Source organism: Lepidochelys olivacea, assembly GCF_965140295.1.
Source record: "Lepidochelys olivacea isolate rLepOli2 genome assembly, chromosome: 24".
NCBI classification, from domain to species: Eukaryota; Metazoa; Chordata; order Testudines; family Cheloniidae; genus Lepidochelys; species Lepidochelys olivacea.
Genome location: NC_140434.1, coordinates 156,980 through 172,581, shown reverse-complemented (window position 1 = coordinate 172,581; position 15,602 = coordinate 156,980). Strand labels below are relative to the sequence as shown.

The 15,602-nt window shown below is 42.7% G+C and overlaps 1 protein-coding gene across 6 annotated transcripts in view; it reads right to left on the bottom strand.

Moving 5' to 3' along the window:
* Positions 1-15,602, bottom strand: part of GON4L (gon-4 like) — a 53,260-nt gene that overhangs the window by 6,942 nt on the left and 30,716 nt on the right. For 3 of the 6 annotated variants that reach the window (XM_084613228.1, XM_084613226.1, XM_084613227.1), the window contains 8 exons: positions 13,483-15,231; positions 11,415-11,676; positions 5,955-6,136; positions 5,354-5,551; positions 4,733-4,876; positions 4,131-4,274; positions 3,557-3,676; positions 3,092-3,205 (listed from right to left, as the gene is read on the bottom strand). In XM_084613228.1, the coding sequence (XP_084469354.1) occupies positions 3,092-3,205; positions 3,557-3,676; positions 4,131-4,274; positions 4,733-4,876; positions 5,354-5,551; positions 5,955-6,136; positions 11,415-11,676; positions 13,483-15,231 (2,913 nt within the window). The remainder of the gene's footprint in view (positions 1-3,091; positions 3,206-3,556; positions 3,677-4,130; positions 4,275-4,732; positions 4,877-5,353; positions 5,552-5,954; positions 6,137-11,414; positions 11,677-13,482; positions 15,232-15,602) is intronic. The other 3 variants (XM_084613231.1, XM_084613229.1, XM_084613230.1) reach the window with 3 other exon arrangements.

The following is a 15,602-nucleotide window of genomic DNA, read 5'->3' as shown; positions in this document are numbered from 1 at the left end:
GTCCAGCCCCCTGAGCTGAGGTAGGACAAAGTAAACTTAGACCATCCCTGACACATAGTCTTAAAAACCTACATGATGGGGTTCCACAGCCTCCCTTGGAAGCCTATTTCAGATCTTAACTCCCCTTATCAATAAAAGTTTTTCCTAACATCTAACCTAAATCTCCCTTGTTGCAGATTAAGCCAATTACTTCTTGTCCTACCTTTAATGGACAGGAAGAACAACTGATTACCGTCCTCTTTACAATAGCCCTTAACATATTTGAAGACTGTTCTCAGGTCTCCAGTCTTCTTTTCTTAACACTAAACATGACCTGTTTTTTTTAACCTTTCCTCACAGGTCAAATTTTCTAATTTTTATCATCTTTTTTTTGCTCTCCTCTGGACTCTCTCCAATTTGTTCACATGCTAAGTGTGGTCCCAGAACTGGTCCCAGTATTGGCCTCCCCAATACTGAGTAGAATGGAACAATTACCTCCCATGTCTTGCATATGACACTCCTGTTAATATACCCCAGAATGATATTAGCAACTGCATCACATTGTTGATTCATAGTCACTTTGTGAGCCACTATAACCCTCAGATCCTTTTCAACAGTACTACTGCCTCCCAGTTATTCCCCATTTTGTATCTGTGTTTGACTTTTGCTTCCTAAGAGTAGTACTTTGCACTAGTCTTTTTTTAATTTCATCTTGATTTCAGAATAGTTCTCCAATCTGTCAAGATCCTGTTGAAATCTAGTCCTCTCCTCCCAAGTACTTGCAACTCTCCCAGCTTCATGTCATCTGCAAATTTGATAAGCATACTCTCCACTCCATTATCCAAGTCATTAATGAAAATATTAAATAGTACCAGACCGAGGACTGACCTCTGAGAGACCCTGATAGATACACTCTCCCAGTTTGACAGCAAGCCACTGATAACTACTCCTTGAGTACAGTGTTTCAACTAGTTGTGCACCTATTCTTAGAATAAATTCATTTAGACTGCATTTTCCTAGAACCCTCACTATCCCCCCGTCCAAACTCAGCCTTCAACTTGGTGGTTTATGTACTTTGTCTTTAGGAAACCAAACTTCTATATCCATGAGCAGATAAAGGTTCAGCTTACATAGTGTCTAAGCAAGCTTCCTCCACACAGAGTCTTACCTCTGTTCTGGAAGAGCACAAAAATCTCAACTATTTAACATGGCAAAGAAGGATAGTAAAAGGGAATGGAAGGTGTATGGGAAGAGAAAGGTTAGCACAGTTAGAGCTCATAAGAGGGAGGTGCTTATTTTGGTGGTTCCCCTTTGGATTTTTGTTTTAATTAGGACTGTCAAGTGATTAAAAAAATTAATTGCGATTAATCGCGCTGTTAAACAATAGAATACCATTTATTTCAATATTTTTGGATGTTTTCTACATTTTCAAATATATTGATTTTAATTACAACACAGAATACAAAGTGTGTATTCTCATTTTGTATTTATTTTTATTACAAATATTTGCACTGTAAAAAAAACAAGTGTTTTTCAATTCACCTAATACAAGTACTGTAGTGCAATCTCTATCATGAAAGTTGAACTTACAAATGTAGAATTATGTACATAGAAACCCTACATTCAAAAATAAAATAATGTAAAACTTTATAGCCTACAAGTCCATGCAGTCCTACTTCTTGTTCAGCCAATCTCTCAAACAAGTTTGTTTACATTTATGGAAGATAATGCTGCCTGCTTCTTAATTACAATGTCACCTGAAAGTGAGAACAGGCATTCACATTGCACTGTTGCAGCTTGCGTCACAAGGTATTTACATGCCAGATGTACTAAAAATTCGTATGTCCCTTGATGCTTCAACCACCATTCCAGAGGACATGCATCCATGCTGATGACAGCTATGCTCCATAATCCAAAGCAGTGCGGACTGATGCATGTTCATTTTCATCATCAGGAGTCAGATGCCACCAGCAGAAGGTTGATTTTCTTTTTTGGTGGTTTGGGTTCTGTAGTTTCTGCATCAGAGTGTTGCTCTTTTAAGAATTCTGAAAGCATGCTCCACACCTCATCCCTCAGATTTTGGAAGGCAATTCAGGTTCTTAAATCTTGGATTGAGTGCTGTAGCTATCTTTAGAAATTTCACATTGGTATCTTCTTTTCATTTTGACAAATTTGCAGTAAAAGTGTTCTTAAAACGAACATGTACTGGGTCATCATCCAAGACTGCTATAACATGAAATATATGGCAGAATGCGGGTAAAACAGAGCAGGAGACATACAATTCTCCCCCAAGGAGTTCAGTCACAAATTTAATTAACGCTTTTTTTTTTTTTTTTTTTTTTTTTTAACAAGCATCATCAGCATGGAAGAATGTCCTCTGGAACAATGGCTGAAGCATGAAGAGGCATATGAATATTTAGCGCATCCGGCACGTAAAGATCTTGCAACGTCAGCTACAACAGTGCCATGCGAACGCCTGTTCTCACTTTCAGGTGACACTGTAATTAAGAAGTGGGCAGCATTATCTCCCGTAAATGTAAACAAACTTGTTTCTCTTAGCGATTGGCTGAACAAGAAGTAGGACTGAGTGGACATGTACACTCTAAAGTTTTACATTTTTTTTGGTTTTGAGTGCAGTTATGCAACAAAAAAACCTACATTTGTAAGTTGCACGTTCGTGATAAAGAGATTGCACTACAGTACTTTATGAGGTGAATTGAAAAATACTATTTCTCCTGTTCATTTTTACAGTGAAAATATTTGTAATAAAAATATAAAGTGAGCACTGTACATTTTGTATTCTGTGTTGTAACTGAATTAGATATACTTGAAAATGTAGAAAAACATACAAAAATATTTAATAAATTTCAATTGGTATTCTATTGTTTAACAGTGTGATTAATCATGATTAATGTTTTTAATTGCGATTAATTTTTTTGTTAATCACATGAGTTAACTTTAATTAATCAACAGCCCTAGTTTTAATACATTACAGTCTGGAGACAGGAAGAACAAGCCTGGGTGGATTATCAGAACAGACACCAAACAATGGGATACTCAGTACAACTGTTCCTTTCCCACACCATCCCAGTGCTCAGCCCCTTCAACTGACCTTACAGCTGGAATGGCTGCAGGTCCTCCTCTTGCTCTTCTTTAATTTGGGGTCACTGCTCCCTTCATGGCAGGAGCACAAACATTCCTTCACCCCATCCACCCACTCCATCTCCTGGAAATAAACACACCAGCTGACATGGACTTTCCTGATCCACACAGAGCACTGCACAGATAACACATGCACACCAAACAGAAGCAGATCACAGGCTGGTCAGACCACAAAAAGAGCCAGAGCAGGGCCAGTCTGACAAACCCCAGGGAGAACTAAAGCAAGTAAATTGCCAACAGAGATCAAAGCAGGTGAAGTTTGGGCAGAAGCATTTTAATCCCTTTCATCCTGTTGTCTAACACTTTAGAGACTGGGACCATTTCTACACAGACACATTTGTCGTCCTAGACATGTATTTGCCTGGAGCATGGAAGAGGCCACATGCTGTGGGCTATTCAGATACCCCAGTCCCACCTTGTCATTGTTCTGGCCTCCAATCTCTTTCCTCTTTTTATTTTTCGAGGCTGTTTGCATCTTGGGGGTTTCCTCCTCCTCTTCTACATCTGGTAACGACACCTCTTCAAACCCATCAAACTAAAAGAAGCACAGAGGCTGTGTTACCAGCACAGCAAAGGGAGCTGTCAGTAGACTGAGCTTTCATACTCTCTCCTACAAAGAGAAAAGGAGTACTTGTGGCACCTTAGAGACTAACAAATTTATTTGAGCATGCTCTAAGGTGCCACAAGTACTCCTTTTCTTTTTGCGGATACAGACTAACACGGCTGCTACTCTGAAACCTCTCCTACAAAGGGCTTTCTTTGCATGAAGCCCCATTTCAGGACAGCGTGACAAGTTTACAATCTTGTCAAAAGTAACAAGTGCTGAAAGAATTTGAAATTTCCACCCCAACCATTCCCAGCCACCCACAATCCCAGATCTTTATCCCATCTCTTCCTTTCTGGGTCTGTAGCCTCCCTATTAAGCCTCTCAATCTGAGGGATCCAAGCCTCCCTACTTCTCTCTCCTAGTTTAGAGAAAGGGTCTCCACCTCATACTCTTTCTCCTCTGTCCAGTTGATCTCCTCAAAGTCTCCCATGCGGCTGGCTGATGGACGTAAATGATCAAAGAAGATGGAGAATTCATCCTGCAGGTGATCATGTCCTTTCAGCAGCTGCCACATCTGGGTCTTCAACTGTGGGAGAAAACTCTGGAGTAAGATAATGGTGGAACATGGCAACGACTTCAAGGTCTGTGCAACAAACAAGACCCTTTGCTAGAAACAAACACAAAAGCTCAGGCTCAGTGTTACCACTTGTACTATAGTTCATTTTTGGATCAGAGTACTTCCAGGAATCATCCTGGCACTGAAGAATCTCCCCAGAAATTCTAGGCAGAGGTTACTTGAGACAAACTAAAGCATCAACCTGCAAGGTGATAAAAGCAAGGTGGGAAAGAGAAGATACATAGGGGCCAATTAGCTGTACAATCTTATGGAGGTAATGATAGATCAGTTCTCTCTGCTCTTACTCCAGCTGGGGGTATCTCTCAAGGCTGCAATCTGAAAGTCAGAGGGGAAAGCACGATGGGGTATCTACCTCTGCATTCTCAGGGCTGGCTGAGGGGGAGGGGAATACATAGAAGTTTGGTTACCTCTGCAATGTCCTGCGGGAGGCAGTCTGCGCAGCTTTGCAGCACTTTGATTATCTTTTGATGGTGGGTGGGATTTTCAGCAAAGCAGATTTCCAGCTGCCTGAGGAACTTCCGGCTTTTGTCAAATGCTTGCTGCTCTTCAAACTGACCAGAGAACAAGGAGGACCTTTTCACTCCAGACACACCAATCTATATTTACAAGCATTTCTAATCCGCTTTGAGAAGCTAAGCAAAGTATATATGCTCCAGCCAAGAGTTTTATAACTCACTTAGGACTGCGGACTGCAGGGCTCAAACAGAAAACTGCAGTGATTGGAAATTGGTTTCAAATCTCTAAAGGCTTAAGAGATGCAGAGGAGAAGTTAAAACAGGCCATATGTTTTCAGTAAACAGTTCAGATTTTTAAATCTACAGATATACCAAGTTACGGAAGGCTGTAGCTGTGCATCATGCTGCAGCATTCCTCAGCACTGTGGAAGATTTTATGGAAAAGTTAATTAAATAATTAGCACCTCCATCCAATTTATCCCTGGCTCTATACTTAATTCTTCCTCCATTCCTGCAAGGCTCACTACATTTGTCTTCTCAAACTCTCCTGTTTGCTTCTTCCCTTTTACTTACCAATCCACACTCCAGAGCTTGCTCAGGCAAAAGAAAGGCAGCAAAGTCTGTGAGCAGCTGCGGCCACTCCTGCAGCAGGGTCTGGAGAGTGGAATACAGATCCACAGCAGTTGGCTTGTGGGTGCTGGTCTCAAATTCATAGATAACACGAAGGAAGTCTTCATATTTCCCAGGCACATTCCGCAAAGCTTCGCGCACCTGCAAAGCACATCAGACAGTTATGAGACTTTCTCCCTGCTTATGAAAACTCAGGAGGAAAGAAAAGTTAATTCAATAGCTTCTTCAATACTCAGCACTTATACATTACTTCACATTTTCAAATTGCTGTACCAACAAACAAATAATTCTCTAGATTCAGGAGCATGGAATGATCACAAGAGACAGAACTGATCCCAAGTGGGTTACAAATTTTGGAAACACATCAGATCTGGATGGATTCTTCAGCTAAGTGGCTCAGGTGTTAATTCTGTTACAGAGGAAACATTTATCAGGAAATGATAACCGGAAATGCCAGAAATTTGATTATTTTTATTTTAATAGACATACAAGACTCACACTCTGTCTGAGGACAAAGCTCTAACGTCAGCCTATTCGTTCTTACCCTGTTCAGATAGGCCTGTGCAAATGCCAAATCCTTCTGTTCCCGGAGAGGGTCTCTCGCCAGAATCTCTTCATCATAAAGCAGCAGCAACTTGGAGGTGTCTTTGCTGGCACGAGTCCGTCCCCTCTTATTCCTGGCTCTGTGGGCGTTCCTGTTTTTCCCAGGCACTTTGGCATTCTCATCTGAAAGCACAGTCCCCATGCAAATTCCTCATTCCAGGGAAATGCAAAACCCATTGAGGTTGGTGCTGTGGACCATGCTGACTGCCAGGAAAGGGTTCCCTTCCTTTTATTCATCATTAGGCCCTGACCCCCAGGCATACTCCTGTCCTGCCAGAGCAAGGAGTGTGTTTGTGGATCATATAAGCTCCCCTTTATTTTGTGGGAGACCACAGAAAATGAATGTAAAGAGAGAAGTGAACTTTGTATTATACATTTTACTGAGTATCCTCATCCCATTGAGTCAGCAGAACCGATTTCTTCTCTAGAGTGTGGAAACACTTGCCTCATTTTCATGGTCACTGAATCCCTTCCAAACTTACAGCTCAAACACACCCAGTTAGCAGAGACCATGAGATAAAGACCAGTCCAAGGCTTTGATGGGGAGACTGAATGAACAGAGTACATCTGATCCATGTTACTAATATGCCTCACATTCTCATATTTTGGAGAGTTGGGGCACAGTAGAGCTCGTATCACAAGGGATGAAGAGTAGGAAAGATGCTTCAGTGGTGAGGGCACTATCCTAGGATTTAGGAAAGACAAATTCAGTTTCCTGTGTGATCTTGGACAAGTCACTTAACCTCTCTGTGGCTCATTCCCCATCTGTAAAAGGGGAATAAGAACACTTCCATACTTCACAGGAGTGTCATGAGGATAACTACATTAAAGATTGTGAAGCACTGAGATCCTCTGATGAAAAGCTCTATATAAAATCTAGGTATTATTTATTATTATTATTATTATTCATGAGGGTCTAGGTCTCTGCCTCTTCCTGGGCCTGCTTTACAATCTGGGAACACGCAGTCTGCTTTTGGAAAACAAATAAAAAAAAAAGCCAGAAGATCACAGATCTGCTGGATTTAGGATTATTTTCAGCATCACTAGCTTTATCTTCCTCCCCATTCCTAAACCCTGTGTTTCTGAGTCCTGCTTACTGACTTCACTTACACGGGGATTTTTTTAGTCTTGTTAGCAGGTTCTGCTGTGATCCTAACATATCTGGATTCTATTCTGAATCACACAGAACAAGCAGCTCCATTCTGACTTCAGAATCTTTATTATCAGTGATGTCTGATGAAGAAAGAATCCCAATGGTTTTTCAGTTCCCAGGTTGAGCCACTGGAAAACTCATCTTATGACCTGTACATTCAAACAATAACACATATAAAGGCCAGAAAGAGACCTTGGAAACCCACAATCTCATTTACGCTGTCACTTTTCAGAGTATAACTGCACGGCAAGTGAATGGATAGGAAGGGACTGCAGAAGGGCCCAGGCATTGCGAGGGAACTGTTTTTATAGACTCTTGTTTTTCAAAGCCTCTTTTCCAAAATCAAGACAACACTGTTAAACCATGAGGAAATTACACACTTGTTGTTTTGCTGCAGCAAACCAGTTCTGTCATCCCCATCCCCTCCGTGACAGTCTGTACCCCTATGTTCACCCCTTTTACAAGACTATGATAAATTTTGTACAAAGTATACCTTCTGAGTTACCGTTTGAAAACTCAAATTGCTGATCATTATTGTCCTGGTAAAATACATGTGGTAACATTGTATGTAAAGTTATAAAAATCTACTCTATGACATTACTAATACATGTTCCAAGTTTAGAAAAGCAGCCACAAACCAGTTCCTCAGAGACAAAAGGCAAACTGATGCCTCAGCCAGGTGTCAACAAAATCAAATGGATCATCACCTGGTTAAGTGTTGACAACTTAGCTACTTTGTCACTAGATTTAGTGACTTCCTAGTGAAGAAATAAGGGTCAAAGTAACCAGTGACAAATCTAGCAACTTTCACTGCTGATTACAGTGACATTCAGAGAAAAAAAGTCACCAACATACATGGTCAAAAAATCATTCACAAGGAGCTCAATAATGTTAATAAAATCCATTCCATGCTCTTACTACATTCTGTTGCACACCAAGTCAATCTCATTATGTCTCAATTGAGCATGTCCTCAGAAGGAATCACATTCCAGGGCTTCGATCACTAAAATCTGCAGGCAAGGAAAAGAAGTTGGTGGAGGCTAATTAAATACTTTACTAAAGCCAGGTGCACTTTGGAGAGAGCAGCACATTAGCCAGGGCTTGTTTTTACCGAAATGTGTTTTCTCACTGCTCCATAGTAGGATAAAAGGTGTAGCTAGCTTGATTTCGGCTCCTCTTTACTCCTTCCCCTGGGTTGGCCTAGGGTTAGCTGCCCAGCTGTTACATTTGATCCCACTACGGAGCAGCAAGAAAGAACACAATTGGATAAAAACAAACCCTGGCTAATGTGCTGCTCTCTCCAAAGTGCACCTGGCTTTAGCAAAGTATTTAATTAGCCTGCAGATTATAGTGATCTCAGCCCAAGAAGCCTTGGAATGAGATTCCTTCTGAGGACATGCTCAATTGAGACGTAATGAGATTGACTTGATATGCAACTGAATGTCGTAAGAAGAGCATAAAATGGGTTTTATTAACACTACTGAGCTGCTTGTGAATGATTCTGTAACTATACTCACCTGGGCGCGTGCACGCACACACACACACACACACACACACACACTATATATAGAGAGAGAGAGAGAGAGAGACAGATATTGTGACAAAGTTCCTCCTCTGCCTTGGTGGGTCCTGTGCTTATTGGCAGCTTTTCTCGCCTCAGAGGTTCACGGCAGCCCTCAGTTTGGCCACTTTCGTGGCTCAAATCTGCTGTTCACTCAGTTAGCCTCAACACTGGCCAGTATGGGGAAAGGAAGAAGAACAATCCCCACAGTCTCTGCTGATCCACCTAGTGGATCGGGGAACAGGCCAGCGACCTTCCCCTCTGGTGGAACCCACAGTCCAGTTCAACTCCTCCAGTATCAAGTAGGGAGTTGGGGGGATGGAGGGAACCCAGGCCTGCCCCCTACTCCAGGTTCCAGCCCAGGGCCCTGTGGATTGCAGTGTCTACAGTGGCTCTTGTAACAACTGTGTGACAGCTACAACTCCCTAGGCTACTTCCCCATGGCCTCCTCCCAACGCCATCGTTATTCTCACCACAGGACCTCCCTCCTAATGTCTGATAATGCTTGTACTTCTCACTCTCCCAGTAGTATGCCCTCTCACTCTCAGCTTCTTGCGCCTCTTGCTCCCAGCTCCTCACACGCACCACAAACTGAAGTGAGCTCCTTTTCAAACCCAGGTGCCCTGATTAGCCTGCCTTAATGGATTCTAGCAGCTTCTTATAGAACCATAGAATATCAGGGTTGGAAGGGACCTCAGGAGGTCATCTAGTCCAACCCCCTGCTCAAAAGCAGGACCCATCCCCAATTAAATCATCCCACCCAGGGCTTTGTCAAGCCTGACCTTAAAAACTTCTAAGGAAGGAGATTCCACCACCTCCCTAGGCAACGCATTCCAGTGTTTCACCACCCTCTTAGTGAAAAAGTTTTTCCTAATAGCCAACCTAAACCTCCCCCACTGCAACTTGAGACCATTACTCCTTGTCCTGTCCTCTTCTACCACTGAGAATAGTCTAGAACCATCCTCTCTGGAACCACCTCTCAGGTAGTTGAAAGCAGCTATCAAATCCCCCCTCATTCTTCTCTTCTGCAGACTAAACAATCCCAGTTCCCTCAGCCTCTCCTCATAAGTCATGTGTTCCAGACCCCTAATTATTTTTGTTGCCCTTCGCTGGACTCTCTCCAATTTATCCACATCCTTCTTGTAGTGTGGGGCCCAAAACTGGACACAGTACTCCAGATGAGGCCTCACCAATGTCGAATAGAGGGGGATGATCACATCCCTCAATCTGCTCGCTATGCCCCTACTTATACATCCCAAAATGCCATTGGCCTTCTTGGCAACAAGGGCACACTGCTGACTCATATCCAGCTTCTCGTCCACTGTCACCCCTAGGTCCTTTTCCGCAGAACTGTTGACTAGCCATTCGGTCCCTAGTCTGTAGCTGTGCATTGGGTTCTTCCGTCCTAAGTGCAGGACCCTGCACTTATCCTTACTGAACCTCATCAGATTTCTTTTGGCCCAATCCTCCAATTTGTCTAGGTCCCTCTGTATCCTATCCCTGCCCTCCAGTGTATCTACCACTCCTCCCAGTTTAGTATCATCCGCAAATTTGCTGAGAGTGCAATCCACACCATCCTCCAGATCATTTATGAAGATATTGAACAAAACCAGCCCCAGGACCGACCCCTGGGGCACTCCACTTGACACCGGCTGCCAACTAGACATGGAGCCATTGATCACTACCCGTTGATTGGCTGCAGGTGTTCTAATCAGCCTGTCTGCCTTAATTGTTTCCTTAAAAGTTCCTGACTGTTCTGGAACCTTCCCTGTTACCTTACCCAGGGAAAAGGGATCTACTTAACCTGGGGCTGATATATCTGCCTTTATCACTCTCCTGTAGCCATCTGGCCCAACCCTGTCACAATGTACACACACACACACACACACACAGACGGTTCCAATCACCACTGACTTTGTCTCCTGAACTCCAGATGGAGATGATTGTCAAAGAAAAGAAAAAAGCATAAGAATGGGGAACAGATCCCACAAGTTATTCCTCCCTTTCTTTCTACCCATGGCAGCCACAACATCTGAGGAACAAAAACAGCTTTGGACTGAGGGAAGGATGCTGTCTGAAAGAAATTCAGCCAGTAAAACTGTTGAAGCATGTGGTGAGAGAGACTTTTGCTTCAAATTCACTTAGCTTGTTAAGATAGGTGTTAGTTACATTTTACTTTTATTTTCTTATAGCCAATTCTGACTTTTTATGCCTCATTCTGTAGTATTACAAGTAAAGATAGTTATTTTAAGTTAATAAACTTGTTTATTGTTTTATCTAAACCAGTGTCCTTGAACTGAAGTATCTGGGAAACTCCATTTAAGATAAGAGGATTTGTGCATATCATTTTCTATTAATAAAATGACAGACTTTATATGAGCTTGTGTTGTCTAGTAGAGGGCTGTGCAGTACAAGATGCACAATTCTGGGGGAAAGTCTGACTAGGCATTTGCTTGGTGTTGCTCCACAACTAACTCAAGAGTGGCTGGCCATAGCACTCATACAATATAGCTAGGAGTAATTTACATGCTGGAGGCTGTGTATGAACAGACTAGGAATGGTTACTCTCACAGTGAAGCAGTGTAAAAGACACCTCAGGCTGGAGAATTGAGGAGACACAGCTATTCAACAGTCCAGACTGTACCCTGAGTAATGTCACACCTCCATATAGAGGACAATTAACTCACCTGGTGGCATTCTGTTGGTTTCCACCTCTGGGGCAACCTTTGTAAAAGTGAAGGCAGATTTGGGTTCCTCTGCTGCATCTTCAGCTATCTCATCTGTCATTTCATCTTCTTTTTGCAAACTCTCCATTCCGTCTCCTTCTCCCTCCTCCTCCTCTTCCTCTTCCGGCTCTGAGTTCTCTTCCTGGGAATTCTCTTCCTCAGAATCTCCCTCCTGGCTCAGACGCCTCTCCGTTGCAAGCCAAGTCAGTTTTTCCATTGTCTCCTTTAGATCAAAACACCCCAAAATCTCTAGCCCTTGTATGCAATTCAACTACTACCTCATTTAATTGTAATTTTAACTACTAACCCCAGGTATCAACTTAGTTCTTGCCCACTAATGATTAACATATTTAACAGTGAAAAGGAGTACTTGTGGCACCTTAGAGACTAACCGATTTATTTGAGCATAAGCTTTCGTGAGCTACAGCTCACTTCATCGGATGCATAAAGTGGAAAATAGTGAGGATGTTTTTATATACACAGACCATGAAAAAATGGGTGTTTATCACTACAAAAGGTTTTCTCTCCCCCCACCCCACTCTCCTGCTGGTACTAGCTTATCTAAAGTGATCACTCTCCTTACAGTGTGTATGATAATCAAGGTGGGCCATTTCTAGCACAAATCCAGGGTTTAACAAGAACATCTGAGGAACGGGGGGGGGGGGGCGGGTGAAGGAATAAACAAGGGGAAATAGGTTACTTTTTATAATGACTCAACCACTCCCAGTCTCTATTCAAGCCTAAGTTAATTGTATCCAATTTGCAAATTAATTCCAATTCAGCCGTCTCTCGTTGGAGTCTGTTTCTGAAGTTTTTCTGTTGTAATATCGCAACTTCCATGTCTGTAATCGCGTGACCAGAGAGATTGAAGTGTTCTCCGACTGGTTTATGAATGTGATAGTTCTTGACATCTGATTTGTATCCACTTATTCTTTTACGTAGAGATTTATCTCTCTACTAAAAGAATAAATAGACACAAATCAGATGTCAAGAACTATCACATTCATAAACCAGTCGGAGAACACTTCAATCTCTCTGGTCACGCGATTACAGACATGGAAGTTGCGATATTACAACAGAAAAACTTCAGAAACAGACTCCAACGAGAGACGGCTGAATTGGAATTAATTTGCAAATTGGATACAATTAACTTAGGCTTGAATAGAGACTGGGAGTGGTTGAGTCATTATAAAAAGTAACCTATTTCCCCTTGTTTATTCCTTCCCCCCCCCCCCCCGTTCCTCAGACGTTCTTGTTAAACCCTGGATTTGTGCTAGAAATGGCCCACCTTGATTATCATACACACTGTAAGAAGAGTGATCACTTTAGATAAGCTAGTACCAGCAGGAGAGTGGGGTGGGGGGAGAGAAAACCTTTTGTAGTGATAAACATCCTCATTTTTTTTCATGGTCTGTGTGTATAAAAACATCCTCACTATTTTCTACTTTATGCATCTGATGAAGTGAGCTGTAGCTCACGAAAGCTTATGCTCAAATAAATTGGTTAGTCTCTAAGGTGCCACAAGTACTCCTTTTCTTTTTGCAAATACAGACTAACACAGTTGTTACTCTGAAACCATACTTAACAGTGACATGCGATACTATCTAACCCAAGAACTGGAGCTGCCAGCCTCCACATGGCTGCTAAAATCAAAGTAATTTGACATTCATTTATAAGTGTGAAACTGTGCATTTATTTCTTTGGTAGGATTTTGTCTATTTATTATGCTTGTTTGAATTACTTTATCCTGAGGAACTAATTAAAAATAATTTCTGCAAGGTGCGCAGAACAAACAAGGAGCAAGCTCAGCTGAGGAAGCCCTTACAACTCCAAAAGAATTGAAACCTGGCCATTTGCAATTTATGCTCCTAACCTAGTCTGTAAGCTCCTCAGGACAGGAGTTGGTCCTTTAATTTGTCATGTGCCATGCACACTCTTGGCGCCATATAAATTCACAATGAGATGGTTCTTACAAAGTGTGGCTTTATCTCATTTGCAGAATTCATTATCTAGGCTACTATGTTTTTACCTGAAGTTCTGGCACAGAAAGCACGGACTCTTCTGATGCTGATGACATTTCTTCTTCATCCTCCTCATCTTGAGTAAAATCATCGAAATCCTCCTCCTCTTCCTCTTCTTGTCCATCCTTCTCTCCCACTGCTTCAGGGCCAGCTGGTGTCCCTACAGACTGACCATCCACACTGCATGAGTCCTCTGGTTTCCCCAATGGGCTACTACACTCTGCATCAACATCTGTTGAGTGAGAGGCATTCTTGGAAGACTCATTGCTCATTTCCACCCCAGCTGTATCAATGTCTTCCAACTGCTGCTCATCCTGGGTGGGTGCCTCCACATCTCGTCCTTTCTCCTGTCCCTTCTCCTGATGGGACGTGCACTCTTTTTTAATTTCCTTCTGTTCACTCAGATGCTCAGATGTGACCTCCATGTCCAGCTCTTGCCCTAGATCCAGTATGAACTCCTCCTTTATTTCAGCATTCAAGTTTTTCTTCTCCTGTGTTGGGTTTGTTTCTTCAAGGGCATCACTGGGATCTTCAGGTTCAGTTTTCACTGTTTCTCCTAAATCCTCCAAGTGAGGTAAGAGGTCCATGGGTAATGGCTCCAAGGCCTTCTTCTCCACTGTCTCCACAACTATCCAACTATAGCACTCACTCTCTTTAACCTTCTCCTGGCTGTCATTGTCTGGAGTAGCAGGACCTGTGCTATGTTCCTTCTTGGGGGAGATGGCAGAACATGAAGAGTAAAGTTCTTGGGGTTCCACTTTAGGTTCAGCTATAGCGTAAGAATTTTCATCATTTACAGCAAGACAGGAAGTGACTGGATTCAACTGCTCTTTGTCTTCAGCCGTTGATGAAGCAGGAAGACCTACAGAGTTAGGAGAGGCTATCAAGGGAGGAACGGAAGAGGACACTAGAGGCTGGTTTAATGGGCATGGGAAGGTGGTGGGATTTACCAACAAAGTTGCAATTGGAATAGCCTGAGTGCCCCTGCCAACTGTTGTGTTTATGGGATGAATCATATTGCAGCCATTGCCAATACTAACCACTTTCACTGCAGCAGCAGGTACTGTAAAGATGACAGGGGCTGGATGGATCAAAGGGGCAGCCTTTATCAAAGGGGTGGATTTTGTTCCCTTTTTCTTTTGGTATCCCCTGCGGACACAAGGTTTGCGGATTTTTGATGCAGTCAACGTTGGCAGCATTTTTGTCTGAAAAGTCACAGGTGTTGAGGATACTAGTGCTGGTGGTACAGCAGCTGGAAGAGAAGTTCTGGAATCAGACTGTAAAGTAGAGAGCACGCTTTGAAATTCAAAGCAATCGCCACTTCCTGCTGCTGACGGGATGTTCAAATGCTGCATTCCTGGCACAGTCTGCATAATTGTAGCTGGCTGGATTAACCGGGGAATTTGAACCACAACTTTGCTAGGAGGAGCTTCTGATTGGGGTAACTTTACAGCAGCTTTCTGAATATTAATAGTGTTGGCACTCTGCTGCAGACAAGGACTCGGTCGAATGAGTAGGGGCTTCAGGGCTGCAGACCCCTGCCGCCTCCAAGCTCTCCTGGAGAAACGGTTGGCAAGGGGCTTCAGTGTCAGCACTATTCCTTTGGGCATGAGCAGAGGGTATTTTTCATCACATTGTGATTCCAAAGTTTCTTTTTCTGTCCTCAAAAGAGCAGATTCTGCACTGGGTGAACCTGCTGCCTCCCCAGCATCTTCTGCTAATTGCTTCAGCTCCCTCTGAATGGAGGACAAACTTGCCTGCAGGAGACAAGAACTTCAGTTATTTAGGTCCCCTGACCCTTACCACCTTCAGGCAACACAGAAAACATTATTCCAGAGCAGGAGGCAGTGACTTATTTTGATTCACTTTGTGAATAAGTATTTTTTATTTACTGCTCACTGTTCACTAGTTTTACTTGAAAGTCTCCAACAAGGTTGTTTTTTTGTTTGTAAACGCTGACAGAATGTGATGATCTGGAAGGAGCAATGTGATCACAAAGTTCATGACCCTGATGTGTCTCTTCCAAACTGGTTTGTAAAGACTCTCTTAGCAAGAGTCAAGTGTCATCAATTCCCCAATAGGATGGTCATGTGATGAAACCCTGAACTGGGTCTTGGGGGATCTGGGT